This window comes from Pteropus alecto, unplaced genomic scaffold, assembly GCF_000325575.1.
Source record: "Pteropus alecto unplaced genomic scaffold, ASM32557v1 scaffold20, whole genome shotgun sequence".
Lineage (NCBI taxonomy): Eukaryota > Metazoa > Chordata > Mammalia > Chiroptera > Pteropodidae > Pteropus > Pteropus alecto.
Window position 1 is genome coordinate 3,565,343 of NW_006436298.1, and position 25,475 is coordinate 3,590,817.

The 25,475-nt window shown below is 35.2% G+C and overlaps 2 protein-coding genes across 3 annotated transcripts in view; one reads left to right on the forward strand and one right to left on the reverse strand.

Annotated features, from left to right (window-relative positions):
• Nucleotides 1–993: 993 nt before the first annotated feature.
• On the forward strand, nucleotides 994–15,378 carry SHISAL2B (shisa like 2B). Its single transcript, XM_006913074.3, has 3 exons — nucleotides 994–1,184; nucleotides 5,347–5,504; nucleotides 15,230–15,378. The coding sequence occupies exons 1-3, from the start codon at nucleotides 994–996 to the stop codon at nucleotides 15,364–15,366; spliced, it is 486 nt and encodes a 161-aa protein (XP_006913136.1). The 3' UTR covers nucleotides 15,367–15,378.
• The window catches only part of SREK1IP1 (SREK1 interacting protein 1), a 35,493-nt gene continuing 25,161 nt past the window's right edge, over nucleotides 15,144–25,475 (reverse strand). For both annotated transcript variants that reach the window (XM_006913075.3, XM_025047799.1), the window contains exons 4-5: nucleotides 23,837–23,909; nucleotides 15,144–21,466 (exon numbers count right to left, since the gene is read on the reverse strand). In XM_006913075.3, the coding sequence (XP_006913137.1) occupies nucleotides 21,277–21,466; nucleotides 23,837–23,909 (263 nt within the window). In that variant the 3' untranslated portion in view covers nucleotides 15,144–21,276. The remainder of the gene's footprint in view (nucleotides 21,467–23,836; nucleotides 23,910–25,475) is intronic.

Consider the following 25,475-nt stretch of genomic DNA (forward strand, 5'->3'; position numbering starts at 1 on the left):
GTGGCTGTTATAGTTGCCTCCTCTCCCATCATAAGGCTATTATTATTTTCTTTACACACCAAAGTATTGTTTGACTTATTACAATGAGCCTCCATTACTATTGTTATTTTAAAAGACTTTTGTGAACAAATGAATCATGAAAATAAGAAAACCAAACAAAAAAGGGACAAAAGAAGTTTCCGCAGCTCTGTCAAACTGATGAAGGTCTCTTTCTCTATTTCCTTCGCCTCCTCTTTTTGCTCACCTCTGAAGAAAGTCCTTACTTTCTTAACGGAATCTCTTGCCTTTCTTTTTCCAGATTAACTGAACACAATGCATGAGAAATTTTCGTTTTTTTGTCTTTGACTTTTACACTGGCAGATTTTAATGTTTCATGTGCACTTCTCAAAGAAGGGATACTTCTCAACATCTCTAGCCCGCATTCAGTGCCTTTTGTTGTGGCCACTAGCCCCAGTCCTTGGGTCAATGGCCCGTGGTGGGTAAAGCCTCCTTCAGTTCACCTCTGTTTGCGTGAACCCCATCTGCCCGTCCTTGGGCAAACAGAACTGCAACTTCGGCTTCACCTGTCCACGCGGCAAACATGTCCTACACCTCCACTTTTCCCTCAGGGGAGATTTCTTTCTGGCATGGAGTGGGGACAGCTACAGTCCCCAGGCTGCTGATGAAGTAAGGGAAAGTGAAGGGGCGTCAGGAGAGCGCGAAGAAAGCAGATGGAGGGGGAAATAGAAGAGCTGTGCAGGGCCAGACACCAGCACATAAAAGGACCGACCACTCAGTAGCGAGGAGAAGCGCGAGTAAGGCGACCAGACACCATGTGGCTAGGGGGAGGAGAGAGAGCAGAGGAGGCGCGCGAAGGCTGAACGCCCAGGCAGCCAGACCCCAGATCGCAAGAGGGGAGCCGGGAGGAGGGGCTCGGCGGGCGCTGGCGGTGCAGTCCCAGGATAGATCGGGGTGGCAGGGGGTCTCGCGTCACCCTGCCCAGAGCCGCCCGCGATGGGCGAGGCGAGCCGGGTGTGCTCCGGCTACTACAGCCTCAACCACAGCTTCGTGGAGTCCTTCCAGTGCCCCCGGCGCGGCGAGGCGGCCGCCCTCCTCTACTGCTGCGGCTTCGCAGACCTCAAGTACTGCTGCAGCGAGCCCGGCAGCTACTTCCCCTACAAGCACAGCTACATGTGGAGCCTCAGGTGGGCAGGGCAGGAGGCTGGCGGACAGGAGGGTCTGGGGAAGAGATAAGCAGTGCCACAGAGGGAGGAGGGAAGTCACCTGCGTCCCCGCGACCCGCTCAGGTCGGCTCCCTCCGGAAGGACGCGGAGCCTCGGAGGGTGGGTGAGGGCCCTACACGGACACCTCAGTCGGATTGGAGATGTCCCGGGAGTCGGGACTCATCCGGCTAGGGTCAGGCGGTGGCCGCCGGAGGTGTGAATCCGCCGAAGGACCACAGGCGAGGCGCGTGCGGGAGTAGCGCGGGCTTTGCGCCCAGGGCGCACCCAGCCAGCTCCCACTGGCCTGTCTCAGCTCCCCGCCCGCCTCCCCTGGGTGGACTGTTCTTCACATTCGCCGGGAACCAGTCCCAAGCAGGCAGCTCTGCTGGCGGAGAGACGAGACACACAACTAACTTGAGGAGGTTTTAATTCTTTTTTTGCTTTCTTTGGGCATTTGGTGGATATGAATAGAAAGGGGCTCCTATGGGACCCATTTTAAGGCATTAACCAAGGATCAGAGTATTTTAAGTCTCTGGCAGGTGAAAAGGAATTGGCTGTATTCTTTAAATAACCAAAAAGGTAGGGAGGTAGGGTGTGTGTGTGTGTGTGTGTGTGTGCGCGCGCGCGTGCAAGAGACTGGGCTTTATAATTTGCCCTTTTCATTTGATCTGACAATGACCTCGAACCGAATTGGAGATCCACAGAGTTTTAGGTGCTATGGTTACACAATCTGTAGAAGCTTTCCAGGATACCTGCTTTCCCAATGCCTGAGCCATTTGGCCACTCCTGAAAAGTGAAGAGACTTTCTGAGGTGGGGTCTTTCTTGCCTCTTTTTCCTATGATGGGAATTTTACTTCTTCTAGCTAGTATTTATGCAGATATTTTTCATTATGAAGTGTTTTCCCCGCCCACCCTTACACTCCAAAGGACTGGAAACTTTGAAGTTGATTCTTTCATTTTTCCTGGAGAATGAATGGGATGTCTGGATTATAGGGAAGAACTCCCTCTCCTCCTTAAATTATTTCTTACAAACCAGTTAGCTTATGTTTAGGACTGGAGAGAAAGAGGGGGAGAGAGAGAGGGGGAGAGCGAGAGCGAGAGAGAAGACTGCTACTAAGAGGATGAATAATTTTTATCCCAATCTCCTTGGATGATCCAGAATTTGGCATACATACCAAGTCTACAGCAAATTACTTTAACCGTTATTTCCAAAAGCAGATATATATATTTGTTTTTTCTGTATTGCAAGCTTCGAAAAAATCTCAGAAGGAGTGCCCACTTACCAATGAGTTTAACTAACAAAGCTGAATTGTGTCAGTTCAGAGTGGGGCAAAATCCCCCCAAATAATGACAGCTTACCTTTATTATTTAGGGAAGCAATCTATATGGCACTGGCATATTATTTGGCCTTTTTGAAAATAACATAGCAACTCAGCTCTGAGTCTTGGGAGGTGTTAACAATGGTGGCAGTGCCTCCAACAGAGACTGGCAACCCTTAAATTAAACTCAATTGGAAAAATGCCTGAGATTCTGATTCCTGACTCATTGTAAAGTGACAACAACGGAGGCTATTAACCCTTCCTAAGGCTTCTGAACAGCTTGCCAGGGTCTTCATTCAGCACTGACAAAATGGACAGTGCATCTCAGCTCCTGGGAAATATAAAAATCATTTCAACTGATGGAATCAGTTGGCAATATTAAACCTGGGGTTCTTTTAGTTTGAGCTCTGAGAACACACTACTCTGAGAACACAAAATTTAAAGTTATGTTTCCCTCATATTCTTTACTCTCGAACCCCTAATTTAAAATAGTCCAACTGTGAAAAATATTCCAGAAGTCACTAGCATTTGTTCTTTGATTCTGCAGCTGCTGGAGAAAGGCACAGGTATAGATAGCTACTACCCGTAAGTGAAGTTGCTAAGTAGGAGAATTGGTGCATTAATGTGACGACAGCTTCAGACTCTTTGTCACCTCAAGGATTGGAAAGCAAACTGCCATACAGTGCTGAGGAAAGGATAATTCTCTCTTTTCTGTGTTTGGCCCACTCCCATCTCTTCCTCTTACAGATCCCTGACTTCTTAGGACTCTGGACCTATTGTACAGGACAACACATAAGTTCAACATGTGTTTGTTGAAATGAATATTTTAGGAGATTCCTAGAGCTCAATCTTTATCTAGAGGTTCACATGCGTAAAGGAACATTTCTATAAAGTGGAACTGTGACATTAAAACAGTTTTTCAACATTATGAAGAACTTCCTTTCATAACAGAAAGCAGAAAAAAAAGCATGCTTTATTTTTGTTTTTCCTTCAAATAGTGTGGACCGGTTTTTAAATTGTGTACACTAAAAGCCTGCAATATGTATATTGAATTAAAATGACAATTTTACCTTTAAATTGACTAAATTGCTCTCTTACTTTGCAGATTTTAAAAAAATAGCCAGGTTCTTGTTTCAGGAATCTTTCTAGTTGTCTGGCCTCCTAGCTGCCTTGTGCAGCGGATAGTATTAATTAAGTAGGTTACGTTCCCATGTGTCTTGTGTAGAGGCCTAACCATCCTTGACACATATGACCTACAAAGTCAGCTTTGGTGCAAACAAGCATGAAAGAGGAGTTGCCAGCAGCAGGAGTCTACACCTTGGGAGAGAGTGCACCAAGTGACAGCAAACTCCAATTTAAATATGCTGACTCTAGCCACAAAATTACCTAGTCTTCACCTGTGAAGGGGAACAGGGCTGACATTTATAAACCAAGCCCAAGAATCTCTGGAAGTTTAGCTCTATGTCTGTGGCTCAAGAGGCAATCTCTAAATTGCAGGGGTGCTTTATGTCCTAAAAACAAGGATAAATTGCATGAACTTAGCCCCTCACTTTTAATTCTGTTCTCCTTACTCCCAAAGCAGTGACACACCTGGCCTCTGTGCTCAAATTCTCTCTCCTTTCCCTTTTGGTACGTGTCAAATTCGTCAGGGTCCTCCCTAATCTCCGAGAAACAGCGGAGGTCTACAGGCAAGCCAGGAAGATAATGAAGGAAAAGATCATTACTTTTTAATGATGATGATGACTTTTCAATTACTACAAGTGGATCAATCACCAGTAAATTATTATTCACTTCCATTTATGGAACATTTACTACATGCTAAGTACTCTACAAAACACTTAATAAGTGTACACAACACTATGGGAAGGTCAACAGAAGTATCTGCTCTTGAATAGCTTAAAATCTAATTATGTATTATATACATATGTATATATACACATATATATACATATGTATATATATACACATATATATACATATATATGTATATCTTACACATCCACACATAAATATGGTTTGTGAAAGTGATGTACATATATTTGCATATTAGTCTTTCAAGATAATTCTTTCTTTCAAGCTCCATTTCCCATTTAAAAGTATTAAGTTCACAGGTTTATGTAAACTATGTTATTTCTCAATTGATCAGCCTTATAGATAACTGTATCAGAAGGAATTACAAATTCAGCGAAGAGAAAATAATCTGATATACACTTTATTTTTAGAGAAAAGGACAAGGGTTTCTTCCTTAATGCTAGAAGCCATTGGTGTTATGGTCTTTTAGAAAGGAAAAATTCAGACTGAACAGACTTTATATAAATTTATATAACTGTTGCTTTCCTTTAATTAAACCTTCTTCTCTTTTGTAATAGTTGTGGTTTCATATATTAGTAAATGCTATCTCCCACACGTGTCTCCAAATGAAAAGTTCTACATTTCTGGTACACATTTATTTTACTACTTTTGCAAAGGCAAATGTTTTTCTACTCATCTTTTATTGGGGAACCTGATCTTACCTCCTACTATATATTAATAAGAGGTTTATTTGATTGAGATGTTTTTGAACTATCCTTAGATAATCGTTACCTTTTACCTGTCATGTGAATTCACATGATATTCTATACTAATATTAACATATACATGTATAGAGAAAATATGATAAGAATTTGATGGTAGAAAAAGGTGAGCTGTAGATTTTAATCACATACTGTTTGTACTAAAACATAATTTGGTTACAAATTCCTGAGGCAAGAAATAGCATTTAAACCTCTTTAGTTCCTATGTAAACCTATCTGTGTAACAGTCACAATGTTTTCTGTTTTCCTCAGCATTGGTGCCCTGACTGGACTGGGAATTGCTGCCCTTGTTTTACTTGCCTTTGTCATCAGCGTCTGTGTCCTTTGCTATTTATTTCTGTATACGAAGCCTCAAAGATTTGACACTGGCCTTAAACTTCAACACCTAGAGGTTTCTTCCACTCAAGAAGGTAATCAGTATCCATTATTTGTAGCCAATTACCTGCACTCTGTTCAAAAGAATAACCTGTACCTGGGTAACAGATCATACTGTTAATGAATCCTTTCTAAAATTCATTATGGGCCTGTATAAAAATTCACGAGAAATTAGGCCTTAATGATGAAATACCTTAGAGATATTGTGCCCAAGGAAAAATAGCAGCACGATATAAATGTTCTCATGAAAAAATAATACATTGATCCAATAAATCCACTTTAATGTACTTATGTCTCTTTCAGTTATAAAGGTTTTATTCTCTTGGAATTTCTAAATTTTGTTTTTGATAGAGCCAAAGAAGTCAAATAAATAGAGGAACAAAATACCTGATGATTAATTCTCAGTGTCGCATTACTTAGATGGGTTAGTCAATGGTCAGTTAAGCAGTTATTTGCATACCTATAGTGTACAGAATTCGGAGGACGCATAAAAAATAACTCAGAGACATATAAGAGAGAAAAATAAATAGAAGACAGTCTCTGTTCCTGAATAGATTATGAACTAGTTAAGGTATAGTGGTGCGTGTAGCGTGACTATAAAGTAGGAAGAAATTTTTATGTTTGGTTTGTAGAACTGGGTCTCTTGTTATCTCAGTATAAAGTGCTACACAAATACTAATTATTATTATTAAGAAATTCAGAAAAAATTGATTATTATTATTAAGAAATTCAGAAAAAAATTGTTAAAATTTTGTGAATAAAAATTTCTATTAGTGTATCTAAAAATAACCATGAATTTTATTTTGATATGTACATTTAAAAAATATAGAGAGAATATATATATATATTTAGAATAAGACACAAATGTTCACTATCACTTAAAAAGTAAATGTTACTTTTAAAAAAATTAGAAAATTCTCTGCCCATATGTTCTATTTTAGCTGAATCCTGAAACTTATATTTATGGAACATGTGTTCTGTGACTTTATCAAATACACCACTACTGCATGACTGCATGAGCTCTAGTTTCCTTCTCTGGAGGAAACTAGGAGATGTCTCTTAGAGGGTAGCCTGTGTCACAGGGCAAGAGGCCAAGATCCTTTTGGAGTTCTCTTTCCCAAGTCTGAAGATTCCACGGCCAAATTGACAGGTCATTAGCTGAATTTAGTCAAATGGCTTAGGCCCGATTTCTCCATAGGCAAAATAAAGCAGTGGATTAGTAATTGTGAAATAATCATAAAATCAATTTTTGTCTCAGTTAGGTAATTCGAGCAATTCAGTTCTTAAATTTTACTATGAACAAGATTCACCTAGAGAGCTTGTTAGAACTATAAATTCCAGAATCTGTCTTTTAAAACAAATAGCTCTCTCCCTACTCCATCCTTGCTCCCCTCTGTCTACCCCACCACAGAACGGCCATAGTGAGCCAGTTAAAACCAAAGTCAGGTCATGTCTCTTCCCTCCTCAAAACCCTAATCACTTCCCATCTCCGCAATAGATACAGAATCTTAACTGTGACCTACCAGGGCTTTTGTGTCCTGCCCTCTCCACCCTTATTTCTCTCATCCCCTTGTACCAGGTCACATTGGCCTCTTTGCTGTTCCTGGAAACTCCTGCCTCAAGACCTTTGTACATGCTGTCACCATTGTCTAGAATGCATTTCCTTTAGATACCTGCATGACTTGCACTTGCACTTTCTTTAAATCTTTACCAAAAGGCACCCTCTCAGGGAGTTCTTCCCTGTCACTCTACCTGCATTTTTAACTTCCCTTCAATATTTCATACTCCTTTCCTGCTTTATTTTTCTCTTAAGCATTTATCACTAATATATTATATATTTCAGTTATCTGTTATCTAACTTTTCTCCACTCCAACTAGAAAGTAAGTTCCAAGAAAGTAATTTTTGTCTTGTTTGCTCACTACAGTATTCCTAGCATCTTAGAACACCTAACTGAATGTTTGCTGGATGAACTGAAGGGAATAGCACTGCACGTCTATTTTGGTGATCAAAGGATCAGATTTATTGTCACCATTATAGTCATTAAACATCCATTGAGTGCTTCCTATCTACAATGCACTGCACTAAGTAAAAAATTGGTTATTTTCCTGGTTTGTCTCAGGAACTGTTTCAAATGTTATTGCATGTTGGCTCTGAGAACTCAGCAACAGAATTAGTTGGCCTGTTGATTGGTCTTGTAGTCTTATTGCTGTTTAGCCGTGGAGATCAATTAACACACTCCCTATGTAGTTAGATGAGACTGCTTTCTTGCAACGAAATGTTCCCACTCTGCCCCTCTCAAAAACATATTTATCCAGTCAGCAAATTAATTCAACACATTTTTCCTGAGGACTTGCATTGGCAAGGCAGGATTCTATACGACCTGCTGCCTTCCAGCTGCTTTCAAATGAGGTGATTTTGGTCCCTTGGGTTGATTTTAAACAAATCATAGTGGAGAGCCCAAAACAAAATAGGTAATCCAAATGTCACTGGAATAAGAAGAGAAAATGGTTTATATTTGAAAGTGACCCTTTGAAGTGATAATTAAAAACCGCCGTTGTGCCATTGTTAAATATGCATGCTTCCACTACAGTGATTCTCCCACCTAGGAATGGATGCTGGTGTGATGGCAATTGAGAAAAGTCTTTACTTCATTTAAGGAATGCCTTAAAGGTTAGGAATGTGATAAATGTTTGCATAATAATCAAGCAAGTAAATATATATAGAGGAAAGTTGGTTTCACCAGCTACCACTCTTCTTTCAAAACTTTCTATACGTAAGAGGCAACCTCTCATAATTTTGAATTAATTTTTATAATTGAGACTGTTTTCATTACAGGCAATTTGAATGGTCTTGAGGGAAATGTGGGGATTTTTTTTGTGTGTGCACATACTAAAACTGGCTTAGGGCATTGGACTTTTTTGTTTTATAAATGACAATAAATTTAAAAGTCTAATTGTAAACAATTTTGCCAAGAATTTTCGTTCATGTGTCTTTATTCTATTGGGTTTCATTCTTTTCAATGCATATAATTGAAGGCTTTATACATTTTGAATTGATCCTGAAGGAAGCAAGTGACTGATAGTGACTGTAAAATTTAATTGGGCTACTTCCAGGGCTCATTTTGTAGAGAGGTCCAATTGCTAAGCAATTGATTTGCCTTTAAATTGTGTGCCACAATCATTTTCTTCCTTTTTAACTTTTGTGTTTTGAGTTATGCGTGTTTCAAATGCTAACGTTTAGAATACCACAGCTTGTAAATTGTGCTCTATAGGACAGACATATAGTTTTGAGCAGAAGATGGCTGTGTGAAGGGCGTCTTTCTGAGAGTGAGGGCTTATTTCATAAGATGTGGAAGAATTAATGCCTAATAGAGGAGAAATGAAAGGGGTGAATGAAAGCAGATCCCTGCTTCTCAAACTTTTTCACTGGAGAATCCTTAAAGGCAGACAAGAAAGGAACTTGTGCCTCTAGAATTCCAAGGTCTCGAGTGAAAAGACCTGCCTTAAGTCTCATGAGCTTTAAATTATTTGAAGTTGCCCATTTTATTTTTTTAAGTTTATGGGAATCGTCAATTTGACTGCATAATATAATGCCTTATTTTACTCTAATTATATCTTCTTTCCATATCTGAGTAAAATAGATGCTCTAGGAAGGTAAAACCTAATCACCCTGTGGTTTTGAGTATTCATTGACACCTTGCACTTGTAGATATGGGTGGAGAATCGAGGAGAGGGAGGATTCTTAGATGCAGAATTTGTGATGAAAATTAGAGGGGCAGATATTAGCAGAGCTGCCTGACACACATAAATAGTACAGTTGTATGGGACTAATAGACAACTCCAAGCCTCTATTTGGTGGTTTCTTTTATAAAGGCAAGTGATATAAATGAAAGAAGGGCAAGCTAATCAGCAGTAAGACACAGTTGTCTAGGAGAAAAACATAAATTAAATACGGACTACTCCGAAAAAAAGCAAATTGTAGATCATATCATTTATTCTGCCTGTGAGCAAACTAGGACTTGGACCAGCTCAGAATGGTCTGCTATAGTTCTTCTTAGAGGACACCCTCACTCTCCCGTTAAAAACAAAAACAAAAACTTTCTTTCAATTCACTTTCATTGTAGGAAAATTAGAAAATATAGTGAAACAAACAAACAAATAACATCATCCATGATCCCACCACACAGAATAATACCTATTAACACCATGGTGAATATTCGTGGATTTTTTTTCTATGTGTCTTTAGATACATGTACATAACAAAATGGGTGGAAAATGAGTCTTCTAACACGACTTTTTTTTTCCTCTGAGCAATATTGATCTTTGTTTGCCATTAAATAAATACCTTCACCATCATTTTTAATGGTTCTATTTTATTACCTTGATGGAGTCCTGTTTTTATTCTCTTATTTTGATATAATTTCATACTTCTAGAAGTACAAGTATAGAGAAGGCTGTATACCTTTTCTCGGATTTACTAATAGTTAATATTTTGCCTCATTCTTTTCATCATTGATTTTCTCTTGATGTATATTTTCTGAACCATTTGGAAATAATTTGCAGCTATCATGCCTTTTAACCATAAATATTTCAGTATGTATTTCCTAAGAACAAGGGTTTCTTACGTAATTATAGTATATTTATCAAAGTCAGGAAGTGTAACATTGATACAGTAATATTATCTAATCTTCAGTTTATATTCAAATTTTCCCAAAATCCTTAAAAGCTATTTTTTTCTTTCTAGGATCTAGTCCAGAATTATATCTTGTAATTAGCTATTGTATTTCTTTAGTGTCCTTTGATCCTCAGCCTTTCTTTGTCTTTCATGATCTTGGCATTTTTGAAAAGTAAAAGCCAATTATTTTATACGGTGTCCCTCAATTTGTTTGTCTGATGTTTCTCATGATTGGAAGGAGATTATATATGTTGACAGGAATACCACAGAAGTTATATCCTCAGGGCATCGTATCAGGAGATACATAATATTGGTTTGTCTCATTATTGGTGATGTTAACTTGGATTCTCTGGTGAAGGTTGTATTTGCTGGGTTAATTCATTGAAAAGTCACTATCATTTCCCTTTGTCATTACTAAGTAATTTGTTGGGGGAGGGGTACTTTGAAACTATGAAAACATTCTGTTCTTCCTTAAATTTATACCTACCTATTAATGGCTAACTGAATTTTTTCATTTAAAATTTCAAAATAATTTCAAATTATTCTACTTGTAAAATGTTGATTTCTAAACTCATCATTCCTTCTACATTTATTAGTTATTCAACTCTAGGAAAAGCTTTCCCCTTCTCCCCTACTTATTTACCTATTTGTTTATTTATTAATTTCAGTATGGACTCAGATTCTTTATTCTAAAATATTCTCTTACTAGCATTTACCGTAGTCCTTGAGTTATCTCAAATTTAGCCTGTGGAAGCCACTTTAAATTGGGTCCTGTGTCCTTTTGAAATGTGTCCATCATTTTTTGAGCACTTCTTTGCTTTCTGTCACAAGATGTTCTAGGGCATCCTGTACTCTCCTTGTTCCAGCCCTGGAATTGCCATTTCTCCATGAAGCCTGGTTCATTTTAGTTGTGAATGGTATTTAGCAACCAAAGTCTGAGTTTACCAAATTTTATTAAATTAATGACTTTGAACTAGCTTCCATTTTCCTCTTATGCACAAATGTTGAACGTTTAAGTATTTCCTTAACATAAATCCCTGGGAGTGAAATTGCTGACCAAAGGATGGGCACATTACTAAAGGCTTTGGATACAAGTTGCTAACTGCCTTCCAGAAAAATACTATTTCATGGGTATTATTACTTCAAAAATGTAGATTTTACTTATTTCATTGAGAGAAATAATGTGGTATTTTATTTTACCTAATTAGGAGTGAGAGTGGACATTTCATGGCTTTGTATGAACTTTCCATACAGCAACCAAACTCTTTTCACATGTATTGTAAATGTTTTTCAGTCATTTCCTTTTTAATTTTGTATGTGTCCATTTTTCAATTTCAGTTCTCCTTTTGTGATTTCTTCCTTTATTTTCATACTTAGAAAGTTCTCACCTCAGTATAAGATATAAAGATATTCACTTATTATCTTCTAATACATTTATTCATTTGTTTTTAATATTTAAATCTTAAAATCCTGGAATTTTAATTTTGGTGGAAAGTGTGAGGTAGGGATCTGCCTTTATTTTTATTTTGCAAATAATGAGCTAATTGTCCAAATATTCATTGGATAATTCATCTTTCTCTTGTCAATTTAAAATGTCACCTTTGTCATAAACGAAATTCTTATGTATACTAGAATGTTTTTAGATTTTTTGTTCTATTATCAGCCTGTTTATTAAGCTAGTAATATACTTTTAAAATTATTGTAGCTATATAGTTTATTTTAATATCTCATTAGGCAAGACTTTTTCCTCTCTCCCATTATGATTCTTTTCCAGTTTCTTGTATGGGTCAGGCTTCCAAATAAACTTATGAATCACACTATCAAATTTTTAAAAATCAAGTGGTATTTTGATCGTTTTTGTACTCAATGTATGGATAACTCTGGGAGATATTTTTCTTAGTAGGCGTAACACTCCTTCAACAAAATCTGCTTAAAATTCATCAATTAGGCTGCCAAATTATTTCATAATATCATTCTTCATTTTGGAAAGGCTTTAAGAATTCATTGAGATCTTAGTAGAAGACCAGGTAATTTGAATTCAATGGCAGAAAAGGCCACTTGTGTCTCCTAAAGGCACTTCCTAGTTAAAAGGAGCCTGGAATTTCCTATGACAGTTTTTGTCCTGGAATGTAGATAATCAAATTGCTCAGCAGAGCTCAGGGCACAGGGTTAGGCTATCCTAGCTGATGTTGGAACCAAAATGAAAACTAGAACTCAGTCTCTCATTGTGAAAACTCACTTAAAGGAATTAAAATATTAGCTAAATTTCTTTGTGAGTTAACTTAGTCATCAATATAAAAATTTAGCATTGCAGAAAAAGAAAGGAAAAAAAGGCCAATTGTGAAAAAAACAGAGTAGGAAAAGCATTTCTGGATAGAACTTACCTTTACTCATTCACAGGTGGGCAAAGCAACAGGGCAAGTCTAAGACTCGAACTTTCACAATGAATTTTTAGCTATATTTACATGAGATACCTATATATATCCTTGAGGGCACTGAAGGGAGAGGTCAATAGATCAGCAGGTTACTTACTAGTCAAGTTTTGCTCACTTTATGATTTACCTCAGATCTACTCTTGTGCATCATGTTAAATTTAAAGGGAAAACAACCTCTTGCAAACAAACAAACAAAAAGCCCTTTTAGGGTGTAAATTTAAGATTGCTTGTTTCCACTAGAAGGAACTGTGGGATGAGTGGGATGTATTTATTATTTCCTACTAAATAATAAACTAAGCCAGCAGATTAGTAATTAGAAGCTGCTGTAGGACTGCAGAACGGTAACACAGGTCCCAGGATATAGGCAGACAGTGGCAGGAAAGTTTAATTACAATTCTGCCAGATAGCAAGGAGCTGAAGACCAGCAGAGGTTCCCAGCATTTTGTTGTTGTTGTTTCAAAATGGCAGGCAAGAACAGAATTCATAGAAGAGCTATAGAATAAACGGATCTCTGAGGAATGGTTCTGAAAATGAATGCAAAATTTGTTATCAAAAAATATATATCGGCCTAGTTTGTGATGAGGATTAACGGAAAGATTTTATTTGATGAATGATTTAAATGATGGCAAAGGCTAAAGCTTTAATTTAAATGCCAGTCTGAGAGATATAGGATTAAAGGAAAGGTTGAGATTTACATATGACCAGACTCCCCTCCTCCCCCCAAAAAGAATGAAAATGGAAAGTGAGCTGCAGAAAGAAAAAATGTCAAGCTAGGAAAGCACAGAGATGTTGGGTCTTTGCAATCTGCACTCAGGTAAAGAAAAGGAGGAATTAAATAAGAAAAATCCTTTGTGTGTAACAAATCCCTTGGGAGCTCAATGAAATTCCAGATTTATTTAAAATCAAATTCATATTGTAATCTAGTGACAGGAAAGAGGCAGCTGGTTTTATCCCTACTTTGTTAGTTAAGAAATTAGTTTCTACTTATTAAAGCAAAACTTGGAAAAGCTTGAGGTTCCTGGGGACTTTTCCTTCTTTCTCTTTTAAAATTCTTCCAAAAGGATGCAGTTAGCTCAACTCTTACCACTACAGCCCAATTCATTGCAGTTATTTTTCTGTACGTCCAATTACTCCAACTTACCAGAGGGATACACACTGATTTTAATAAGCCGCAGGAAAAAGCGAACATCAGGGATATTAACTTGCTATTCAAAGCTCCTGCTTCAAATGATGTTTATAGAAATCTTTTCCTGTTTGTGTAGCAAGCTGGTTTTGTTAGAACTGCCTTGTCTTCATAGGCCAATCTGAGAAACAATTTTTGTAACTACACTGGTTAGAAAGATCCAGCGGCCATGGAAACAACAAGTCAGGGCTGGAGAATGGGGATCTTCACATGTCTTAGATGAAGAAAAATCTATAATACTGGCCTGTACTTTGCAAGACTTTAAGTCTCTGAGGGCTGTAGTCAGGTTAGTGAACTCTTTCGGGAAAATGCATAATGGAAGCTAGAGCTATCAGAATGGAGATGACAGAGAGAACCTCAAAGTAAGTTTAGAAGTAATTTCCCGAGTTAATTTACCATAAAAAAATACAAAAAGGAAAACTGAATGTGACAAGGTAAATAAAAACACCTTGAAAATCTGATTAAAATATTGTGAATTTAAGTATGTAAAAAGCTTTCAGAAACACATTAAGGACTTGAATTAAACATTAGTTTTCAGACTTTCAGGATTTCTAATAAAATATTTAAAGAAATGATCATATAAGATACAAATGCTACACAGATAATACGAAACTAATTGACATCTTATATCTTTGATCTTTTATATCTTTACCTGCTATGATACTGAAGAGTACAAACAACACATTTTCCAAATATTACATGAGGAAAATAGTAAATGCTTAAGTATGTAGTAGTTAAATTTGAATCAAACATGTTTTTGAAAGTCTACTTTGCAAATAACAGTCAAGAACTGATCAGTTTATCAAATTTTCATGCCAGAAAATTTCCCTACTATTTATCTTAAACAGTTTTGCTTGCTGATTGGGCAAAGGAATACTTTCCAGGCTAGAAAATGATGTGCCTTCAACAAATGAACTTTAAAAAAATCAAATTATATGGTGGAAACATCATGATGGATGTTTGGAAGTAGAATATTATTTTACCACCGAAAAAGTTCTCTACCCTTGTGCACTCTGGACTTATATTTATATATGAGTGAATGAGATTGTAGTACAAATATCTTTTTAAAAAATTTTATCTACATTGATTATGATGGCAAAGCTTTAAAGAATGTTGGAAATTATAATGATTGGCTTTAGTATAGTTTTGTTGACTTTATGCATAGGGACAGTCACACTTTTATTAAACAACCCATAAAACTGGTACCTTCTTAACAGATGTGTGGTTTCTCCCATGGAAGCACGGTGAAGGAAAGGTTAGTATGGAAATAAAATTTGTACTTCTGCTACTGAATATTTCCCTCATTTGACTTTCAAGAAGAAATGCTAAAAAACAAGTTTGAAATAATTCAGTTCTCAATCATTCACATCACATTCTCAAGACATTTTCAATACTGCTACAAAGTTTATTTAAGTCAAATTTTATGTCATAATTTCACATAATTATTTCATTTTGTTCTATTTGCAGGCAACTCAAATAGGAAAACCAAAGCCCCCAATTCAAATGCAGCATCAAATTCAACAAATGAAACATCCTATGAAGCTGATGATGTAATTCAAGAAAAAACGATGGATACAACACAAATCAACATTGTGTATTATTAAAAATCCTGTGTTGTAAAAGTTCATTGGAAAGATGAAACAATAAAAATAAAGAGTGCATTTCAAATAATTTGTAATAATAATTTTCAAAAATTTGCCACTCACAAAGCAAGACACAGCTGTATTTTTTATCATTCAATTAATTTACTGAATACCCACTAAGGGTTGATAGTTTTTTAATGTGTGTAAGTTTACATTAATTTACTAAGATCTTTGTACATTACATGAAATTATCCTAATACTTCAGGAGACATTTAAAAAAAATTTGGTATTCTTATTTATTTTTCAATTGCAGTTGATATTTAATATTTTATATTAGTTTCAGATGCACAGCATAGTGGTTAGACATTCACGTAATTTACGAAGTGATCCCCCTGATTAGTCAAAGGATTTATCCATAACACAGACAAGTAAACCTATCTCAGTGAGGAACGATAAGAAATTTATGTCACATTACCAGCATTTCACAACTTTTTGGTACTTAGAGGCAGTTACTTTTCTAAGAGATGGTACTAGATAGGTAGATTTCAGGGAGAATGGTCTTATAAACTAGAGGTGGCATGTCAGTCTCTTAGATATCAACCCACGCCTTTTTTAGAGGATTTGCTGGGCACACAAACAACAATAATGCCTTTATAAAAGCTAACATTCAGTAACAAAATGTGTCACATTGGATAATCTGCATAATAAATATTTTCTGCATGCCAAAGGATAACCATAACAAAAATCCTTCACTGCTAAAGTTCCTAAGGAATTTCTATAATGAAAGTTAGACAAACAAGTTCTCTGATACCTAAGGCTATTGCAGTAATACCACTTAGACATCTAGAAATAAAACTACAGTTTCTGCAAATTGCAATTGTCTTAAAAGATATTTTTTCTTACGTGCGATTGCTATTATAAGAACACAGACCTGGTTTTATAATGGAATTCAATAGGAAAAAAGGATTAATTTTAACCTGGCTGTACTGAACACATCTATTATGTTGTATAAAGTTTCTGTAGTTGAAAGATTAGCCTTTCAAAGTGTGATGAATATAGCTTCTTGTCTGACAGGAAAAAAAAAAAGGAATGCCTATTGGTCTCAGGCATGCAAAGCTCAAGATTAGAAAATTTTGATCATTAGCTTGTCAATATTTCTACCAAGAACTGAGGATATCTTTTAAACCAGTACTGTCCACTAAGAGTTTCTGAGAAGATGGAAATGTTCTTTCTACATTTACATTGTCTGGCATGATAGCCACTAGCCACATGTGGCTACTGGGGACTTGAAATGTGGCCAGTGCAACTGAAGAAATACATTTTGATTTTATTTAATTTAAATAGCCACACATGTCTATATTGACATCATAGTTCCAGATTATCATTGCAACAGCCTACTGCTGGTGTTAGATTTCATGTTCAAAAAGAACACAATTTTGCCAATGTTTAAATATTAAAACTGCTTAGAGTACATTCACGGTTTGAAAGTTGAAACATTACTATTTTAAAAATGACATTTTATGTGGTCATGAAAGCAAAGAATTCTCATTTTTTCTGTGAAAACACATAAAGCATTTATGGTATTTCTTGATCTTTTATCCAGCTTGACTAAAAAAAAATTAAAAATCCCAGAAAAATCAGCTATCTTAATACACAGATATTAACAATTATATTATTAATTAGATGTTGCCTTATGAAAATCCGGGCTGAGAAAGTCTAGTTAAGGCACTGGCACAGTTCTACTTTTGTTGCTCAGGGGCAAGGGCAGATACCATGAATGACACAAACAGCAAGAGACTGGAAACCCAGGGCCAGCAAAATGCTCACGGTCCCTCAGACTCCTCCTAGCCTGTGGGCATGCATGGGGCCAGGCATGGTTGGATGCACTATGGGTGTGCTCTGAGAGAGGCATCCCAGTTCTCTGGAACTCTGCATATTTTAGAGGAGTTGGGAGAAGACAAATGAGGTCAGAAGACCCTGGGCTCTGTAACTGGGATTATCTGCAAGTGGCATAAGAAACCTACTGTTCTTGGATGCCAACTGCCCAAGAAGGCTGAATCCCAGCACTAGTATCAGTTGGAGTCCTTGAAGCACTCCCAGCTAAGCCAGGTTACCTGAGGGAGAGCCACAGAATGTCAGTCAAAAATAATCTAAAATAAAATTAAAAACACATTTCAAAGTATGTGCATATTCATATAATTCTGGGGATAAGTCTGATAATACAGTAGATTTCTGTTTTTAGAAGACTTAAGTCACTAATATTTGGTAATAAAGAGATCTTAGAAAAGTGGGTCTAGAAGAAGAGTACAAATAATGACATAAAGATTCAAATTATTTTCTATGTGGCCTTCTAATGAGAGCAATTTCATCTTCAATTTTATCTTTTAAAACTTGTGGAATTGAATTATGAAATGGATGAAACCAAACTCCAATAAAAGTTATTTGTTTCCTTAAAACTCTCTATTGGTGTCTCATTGTTTATAAATTAGAGTCCAAGTTCACAAACATGGAACATAAGACCTCTTTCTTTTGTTCCTGAGAACATAGAATGTTAGTCTCAATTCTTACCACTTCCTGCCTCACATATTCCTTGTAATTCTTGACACACATACCCCCAAACTTTTTCTACTGTGGTCTTTGTTCACAGTATCCACTTGGTCAGGAACTGTCATAACTGCCACCTTCTGCTTCAATCAAAATGCACTTCGGGCATTACTAAGTGGCCTCTTTTGACTTCTCCAAACTAGGTTAAGTACCCCTCTGTGTTTCTGTAAACCCACATTCAGGTCAATTATTGACTGTATTTATACACAATGATTCTGCTGTTTTCTGTTTCTCCTACCAACTAAACTGTGAACCTCTTCATGGAAGCAAATGAATCTTTTTAATCTCTGTATCCTCAGTACTTAGCGGAGTGTTTGCCATGCTAGGCCCTCGACAAATGTTTGTTGAAGAAAGAACTCAATGGCATTTTTGTCAGCACTAGTAATAACTCTTCAATCTAGTTTAATTGAAGGTGACATAGGGTTATGTAATTTTAGAGTAGTAAATATAGACATATACAGTTGTTTTACTACTTATTTGCTGATGTTTTGGCCTCAGAGAACCAAAGATGCAAACAGATCTCTATTAAGTGTGAAGAACTGGGGATACCTCTGACAGATTTTAGCCAACAGATGATATGGAAAAAAGAAATAGGGAATTGTGTGGGGGGTAGGTCCATCAGCTCAAAAGCAATAGCCCCAAAGTGTTCAGATAATCTGGTTACAGATATAAATCTAAACATAAACTCTGCCTGCATCTAGTGAAAATGACATACATTTGGTGGTAAGGATCCCCCTCAAATATTGATTATCTGCTTAAAGAAGATGAATATGTTTGACAGATGTATTAAAAAGTTCAACCCTTACCATCACAGAATGCTACCTGCTTATCTGTAGTAATTTCTAAAGTGGATACTACTACTTGAATTTAATAAAATATTGATACTCACATATATTAAGGTCTGGAAGGGATCTCAGAGATAATTTGGTACAATATAGATGAAAGACACCAAGGCCCAGAGAAGTTAAAATGACTTTGCTGAAGATCACAGAGGTAGTTAGAAAGTACAGGATTTTTTGGATTTTTACTATTAAATTCAGTTTTCCTTCTGCTACATACTGCCTGAAAGGAAACTTCACTATTTTTCCCCTAAAATAACCAGTGAGATTTGCATCCAATCCCAATAATAACAAGATCACTTTAGAAGAAAATTACTTAGAAAAATAAATGAATGTTATTCAGATGAGATATTCTATAAACTAATCTCAAATGATGAAAAATTTACTTAAGAATATTTCTAAGATTGTGAAAAATAATTACTGAGAATTAAAATCTTTTAATTTGCATGTTATATTAATGAAGGCTGAATTTTATATAACTCTTCTGAACCATTATTGTGTCACCATTCAGAAAACAAATACAAAGAGCCAAATAATAACTCATTAACAGAAATAAAATTTACAAATTAAGCTTAAATTTAAATAAATATTAAATTAACTCTGTTCACTACAATTACTATCATTTTTAACCATGTCATACACTAAATGGAATTAGGCCATCCTTTTGCATGCAGCATTTTCCAATCATTTAAAAAACTTTTTTACTTATTATTTTTTATCTTGATAGCCAAAGAACTATATTTTTATAAAATAGTCTTCGAAAATACATAAAGTAAATCAAAGGAAAAACAAACCTAATAGCCCCACATTTCTCTCCAAATAACTGACTGAACTATTTTAAAAAAAAATTTCTTTTTGAGGAGGCCATATGACTACATTAGGTTATGGAAAAGCTAGCCGTGTGAGAGCTTCCATGGCTATAATGCTAGAATAGGGATGTGGGTGTAGCATCCCTAGAATTAGAGCATGGTAAGCAAATGTAAGAGGAGCTATGAGGCCTCCCCCAGTCTTACTGAGGTCGTGTCAGGCAGGGTTGTTAGGTAAAGAAAGAATCAGTACACCTTTCTTTAAATTCATCTGCAGCCATGTCTGTGGATTACAAATTTGAAAATTTATAATCAAACCACAGTGCGGTACTTGCAACCTTTGGTGTTGTGCCATGATAACTGATTGACTTTCGATGCTGCTACAATAATAAGCATTTAACTTACTGGGCATAGGGGATACCCAAGTGTTAAGCATAGCAACTAACACTAATCATTGTTGAAATTAAAACTGTAAGAAACATTTTCATCTACTAATATGCGTTTGAAAATGCCTACCTATATAAAATTTCCATTGTTATAGAAAGACTTTCATGATGCAACTCCCTGGTTTTTAAATTTTAAAAAGTACAGAATAAAATTCTTAATCCTAAATTTTTGTCACTGCTCCTGAGATTTATGACTGAAGGAAGAGTGAAACACCTCAAACTGGTCATTTATGAAACCATAAATTCAGTGTGAAACCTGCTTTAAAACTACAAATTATTTCAGACAAATAAATATGTATGTTCACATTTATAAAAATTATCCACATTACTCATAGAAATAAGCTTTATAAAATTTACATACTGAATACAATAACAATCAATTTTAATGAAGATTTAGCTGTCATTCTTCTAAATAAAAAGTGCTGTGTTTGAGGTATCACTTTACGACATGCCAATATGGCACATTTGTAAAACAACCCAGGAGTCAATCTTAAAAACCCTGTCCAACACAGCATCATCTCTATTGGATGAACAGGCTGAACTAGAAGAGATATTTTAATTGTTATAAAAACAAAAGAGGGGGGTATTAGAAACTCTGCATGTCATAAAACGGTGAAACTTTGTTATAAATATTTTCATTATCATCTTCCTGCTAACACCATTCATTCATTTAAAAAGTCCTGGTCAAGACCAATAAAGCAGCTTCATCTCCTATGACATCCAGAAGAAGGCTAAAGGTTTAAAAATTACAGTGAAGAATTTCACTATCTTCATACATTATCATAGGCTATAAAAAGGTATTCAATTTATCAGTGTCAAGAGCAAAGCATTATCTCCTACCTCACTGTATCATTGGCAGGTGAACACTTGATTTAGCAATACTCATTAACTGCTAGGTAGATTACCCGTGTTGACTTTAGTAAAGCCATTTACAATAATTTATGAAGCAATAACACTAGTCAGACATACAAACAAATACCAAAAAGGATGTGTTTTGTGTATAGATATCCATACTTGGGGCACGGTTACCAAGTAATAACACTGATTCAATACTTTAGAGTCATAACACATTAAAAATATATTGCCAGAGGATAATGGTCCCATATACATAAAAAAATGTCTATATAGAAAAGATTGTGATTTATTGCAAAGCATAATTATATAGCAAATTCCAAGAAAGGGCAAATGATTTTCAAAACAAATTTAAAAATTTAATGGCTTAAGCCATAGCCTCAGTTACTTTTTGGAGACTTCAGAACTATTAGGGGTGGAAGAATGCTTTTCCTTTTTTCTTTTCTTTTTTTCCTTTTTGTGATGTTTTCCCTTTTTTGACTTATTCTTTTTCTCTTTTTTCTTTTCTTTCTTCTGATATTTTTGTTTCTTTTGTTTTGAAGTGTCTTCTTCAGTGGAACTGGATGAATAAGACCTACGGGTAATAATATATACTGACTGATAGTTGTATTAATAGCCGATAGGTAAATTTAAATGGGATTTGAACTGCCTTAAATTCTTCCTGGAGCAAAGTGGAGGTATAAACAGAGAAACTCAAAATGTGCTTTATATATTTGTATTCTCTTAAAATGCCAAATTTAGAATTTTTGCCACTTGGTTACAGAAACTAAACTGACAAAACAAATACCTATTCCATTCAACTCTAGTAATAAATTTTAGATTCAGTAAGGATGAAATGGTTTTTCTGATTTTCAATTTTTTATCCTGTTGTACCCTTCAAAATCTTGTAAGAAAAAAGAAGTGGCATTTACAAAGTCTTGTTATGTACACAATTCACTTGTGCATGTAACAACTTGTTAGCATATTCTCTTAAAAGAGCCACAAAAGAATGCAATTATATAAAAAGGGCTGTAATTATACATCTGTATAAATGGATGGAAGATGGAAATTAACAAAATAAAAACATTTTTGTTAATTCTTTTAATTTTTCAAGTTAAAGTACCTGATTCTTCTAGATGCAGAGTGATACAGATGAACACTTGCATTCCAAAATAATTTCACTAGATACAGAAAACATGCTTTTAAATGAATATTCTATATAAATGAATGAGGACAATTTACCATTATACTTTATTTTTCTGTTACTGTAATACTAAATTAGAAAAGAACTGTAGAATTCCTTCTTCTAATATTAAAAAAAAAAAAAATAGAAAACCCAAAACAGAAGCCATTTGTTAAACTCTTATATGAAGAAATGTCCAACAATCTACCCACACCCAAACCCCAAATATGAGTGACAAGTCAGAAACTGAGTTAATTCGAAATAAAAAAAGGTATCTCAAGAGAAAGCTCAGTGATCTAGACATTAGAAGGTAAAACCCAAACTAAGAAAACCTGAGAGACATACAGAAGGATAAAAAGTAAACCCATGAGACTACAAGGCTGCATCCACAGAGTAACATGTAACATGTGTGAAACTCCTTGACTGCCTTGTTTAGAGACTCCGAGTTTCCCCCGGTTCTCTCATATTGTGTTTCTTTCTTCTCCTTGTCTACTTACTTAGACTTCTGGCCATTTCCCAAGGTCATTTTCTTATGTACTCTCTTCCTCCCTCTGCAACTCTGTTATTCTCAACTCTTCTCAGTTTTCCTGCTTTAAACACCGTGGTTGACCTCTGGATTCTGATTTAGATTCTTCTTCACAACCTGTACATTTTGCTTTGCCTTTTTCATCCTGCATTCTCATTTTTAAGGCAAAATGTTAGACTGTGGCACAGCAACTCTATTAGGTGGCAATAATTCTGCTAAGTGTGCCTAGAAAAGTTCATATAATTTCAGGCCCTATCTGAGGTCTGTGAGGCCTGAGAAAGAGAGGCTTGAATAAATAATGTTACTATAAAACAAGTATATTAGAATTTGGGCAAAAATAGATACTCACTTTTCCTATAAGCAATCCCCCTTGTTGTGCTTATGCAAATGATTTAATAATATAGTAGTCAGACTACAAAATACACTGAGCTCTACCTTCCTACTAGTTTTTATATTAAAAATTATTATTTAATTCCAAGCACTTGTAAGTAAACTATTCCAATTTATAAAATAGCTGAGGTATTAAAATGCATATATTAAATGCTCTACAAAAATTACAAAGTGACATCTGATTTGCAGAATCTACTGTCAAAGAACTATGATCTAAGCCAGACATTACTATTGCAAAGTGCCTTAAAAAAAGTCTATGAGTAGATGTTTGTTCTAGTTAAATGAAATTACACTCATTAACCATGGAAAAAGTTGCTTATTAATTCTTTTGATCAATTTCTTTAACTAGTTAGTTGTTAAAAGAATTGATATAAAAATTCATAAGTGGCTGATGAAGGTTCTGAAAGACCTAAAGGAATTTTTAGCATAACAAGTGAGTACATAAATTCTATTAATAAATTAATTTCTTAGACATAGCAATGATATTTTGAGAATGCAAATATTTAGGCTCCAACTTCACATAAATGAGGACAAAAATATATCTAAAGAATTTAGACTATGTTCCATTAATAGGTTAATCAATGTTCTAAAAGTTAAAATAGAAGACATGAAACACGGGGAGGCATGTTATTTATTTATACCTTGATTTGCTCCAAAAAGAAAATTTAAGGTGGCTGAGTGTTGACTTTATTTTTGATTCCTGACATAAAGGACTTTGTTATTTTATTGAAACAACTGAGCATCTAATTCTCATTAGGAAAAAAATTAATGTTAAATAAACTGTAAATAAATATACATGGAAATATTTTATAATCCATCATGGATTCACAAGTCCTGCCTTTTTAAAAATGATGTTAAAAAAATACCTTTTCCTTTTTTTTTTCAACTTGATTTTCTCTTTGCTTTTTGCTTTTTTCTTCTCCTCTTCTTCATTTATTCCTGTGTGTTGAGGGGAAAGAATCAGGTCACCATGGGTTTATATACTAAAATGGTATGTATATATTTTTTGATTTTGGTTGTTGGTTGGTGAATTTCACTCGTTAACATAATGCACTTTTCTTGTAACAATTTCTCCTTTCTTGATTTATTTTTTTTAAATTGAGGTATAATTGACATATAACATTGTATTAGTTTCAGGTGTTCAACATACTGGTTCGATATCTGTATATATTACGAAATGATCAAATGACCGTAATAAGTCTAGTTAACATCTGTCACCATAACAGTTGCAAAAATATTTTTTTCTTGTGATGAGAACATTTAAGATCTACTCTCTTAGCAGCTTTCAAATATACAACACAGTATTTTAACTATAGTCACCATGCTGTATATTACAGCCCCATGACTTATTATTTTATAACTGGAAGTTTGTGTCTTTTGACCCCCTTTACCCATTTTGCCCTCATCCCCAACCCCATCCCCATCTCTGGCAACCATCAATCTGTTCTCTGTTATCTATGAGCTTAGTTTTTTTTTGTTTTTTTGTTTTTTTCCCTTTAGAGTCCACATAAAAGTGAGATCAGATAGCATTTGTTTTTCTCTCTGACTTATTTCACTTAGCGTAATGCCCATTAGTTATTTTTATTCATCAAAAACCTATAAAAGTGTTATATGCTTTTTATAAAAATGTCGAATACTAAGTATGTTAAGTAAAAATAGTCGAGCACTCCACTTCTAATTCCTATAGCAAATCAATGTCAACAGTTTGGTGGGTACTACCCCAGATCCTAAAAAACAAAACAATACAATCAAGTATAGTTTTTTGTTTTTGCCTTTTTTTTTAAACTTTCTTTTCAAACAAAATTAGGGTCATGAGATCCTAGGACTATGGGACAATAACAACAGATCTAATATTTATGTCATCAGTGCCCTGAAAAAGGGGATACATACTGTTCTCTACTTTGTTTTTTAAATACATGATTTGGTGTGTATTCTTCTAGGCATTCCTCTGTATAACCAAATATACACATATAATCACTTATACAAACATAGTTACATATAAGTCCCAAGTTTTTTTTATCTTTGGAAAATGGATTGTGGCATATATAACATTTTGCAACTTATTTCTTTCACTTAACACTTTTTTTGATATTCAATTATTCTAACACCATGTGTTGAAAAGACTATCCTGTCTACGGAAGAACTGCCTTTTCACCTTTGTCAAAAATCAATTGAACTTCTGCTTCTGGGAAGATGGAATAAATGTACTTTTCCTACTCCTCCCATTAAGTGCAACTAAAAACTCCAGAAATTATAAAAACAAAACAAAAACAAAAACAAAAAACATAAAAAGACTCTGAAAGGTAGAAAGAAGATATACCTGCTAGAAGTTTCAAAATCCAGATAATGACATAGTAGTGAGTTTCCTGGAATTTCTTTTTATTTCAAAATAAAGTTTAGATAATAAAATCAATTGGCCATATATGTATGGGTCTATTCTATTCCACTAGATCTGTCTTTACATCAATACCACATTATCTTGATTATCTGTAGTTTTACACTAAG

Bases quoted from the DNA above. Each gene is read 5' to 3' on its own strand.
- SHISAL2B (XM_006913074.3), top strand. From the start codon at position 994: ATGGGCGAGGCGAGCCGGGTGTGCTCCGGCTACTACAGCCTCAACCAC. The intron at 1,185-5,346 runs GTGGGCAGGGCA...TGTTTTCCTCAG, and splicing joins AGCTACATGTGGAGCCTCAG to CATTGGTGCCCTGACTGGAC. The intron at 5,505-15,229 runs GTAATCAGTATC...TTCTATTTGCAG, and splicing joins GGTTTCTTCCACTCAAGAAG to GCAACTCAAATAGGAAAACC.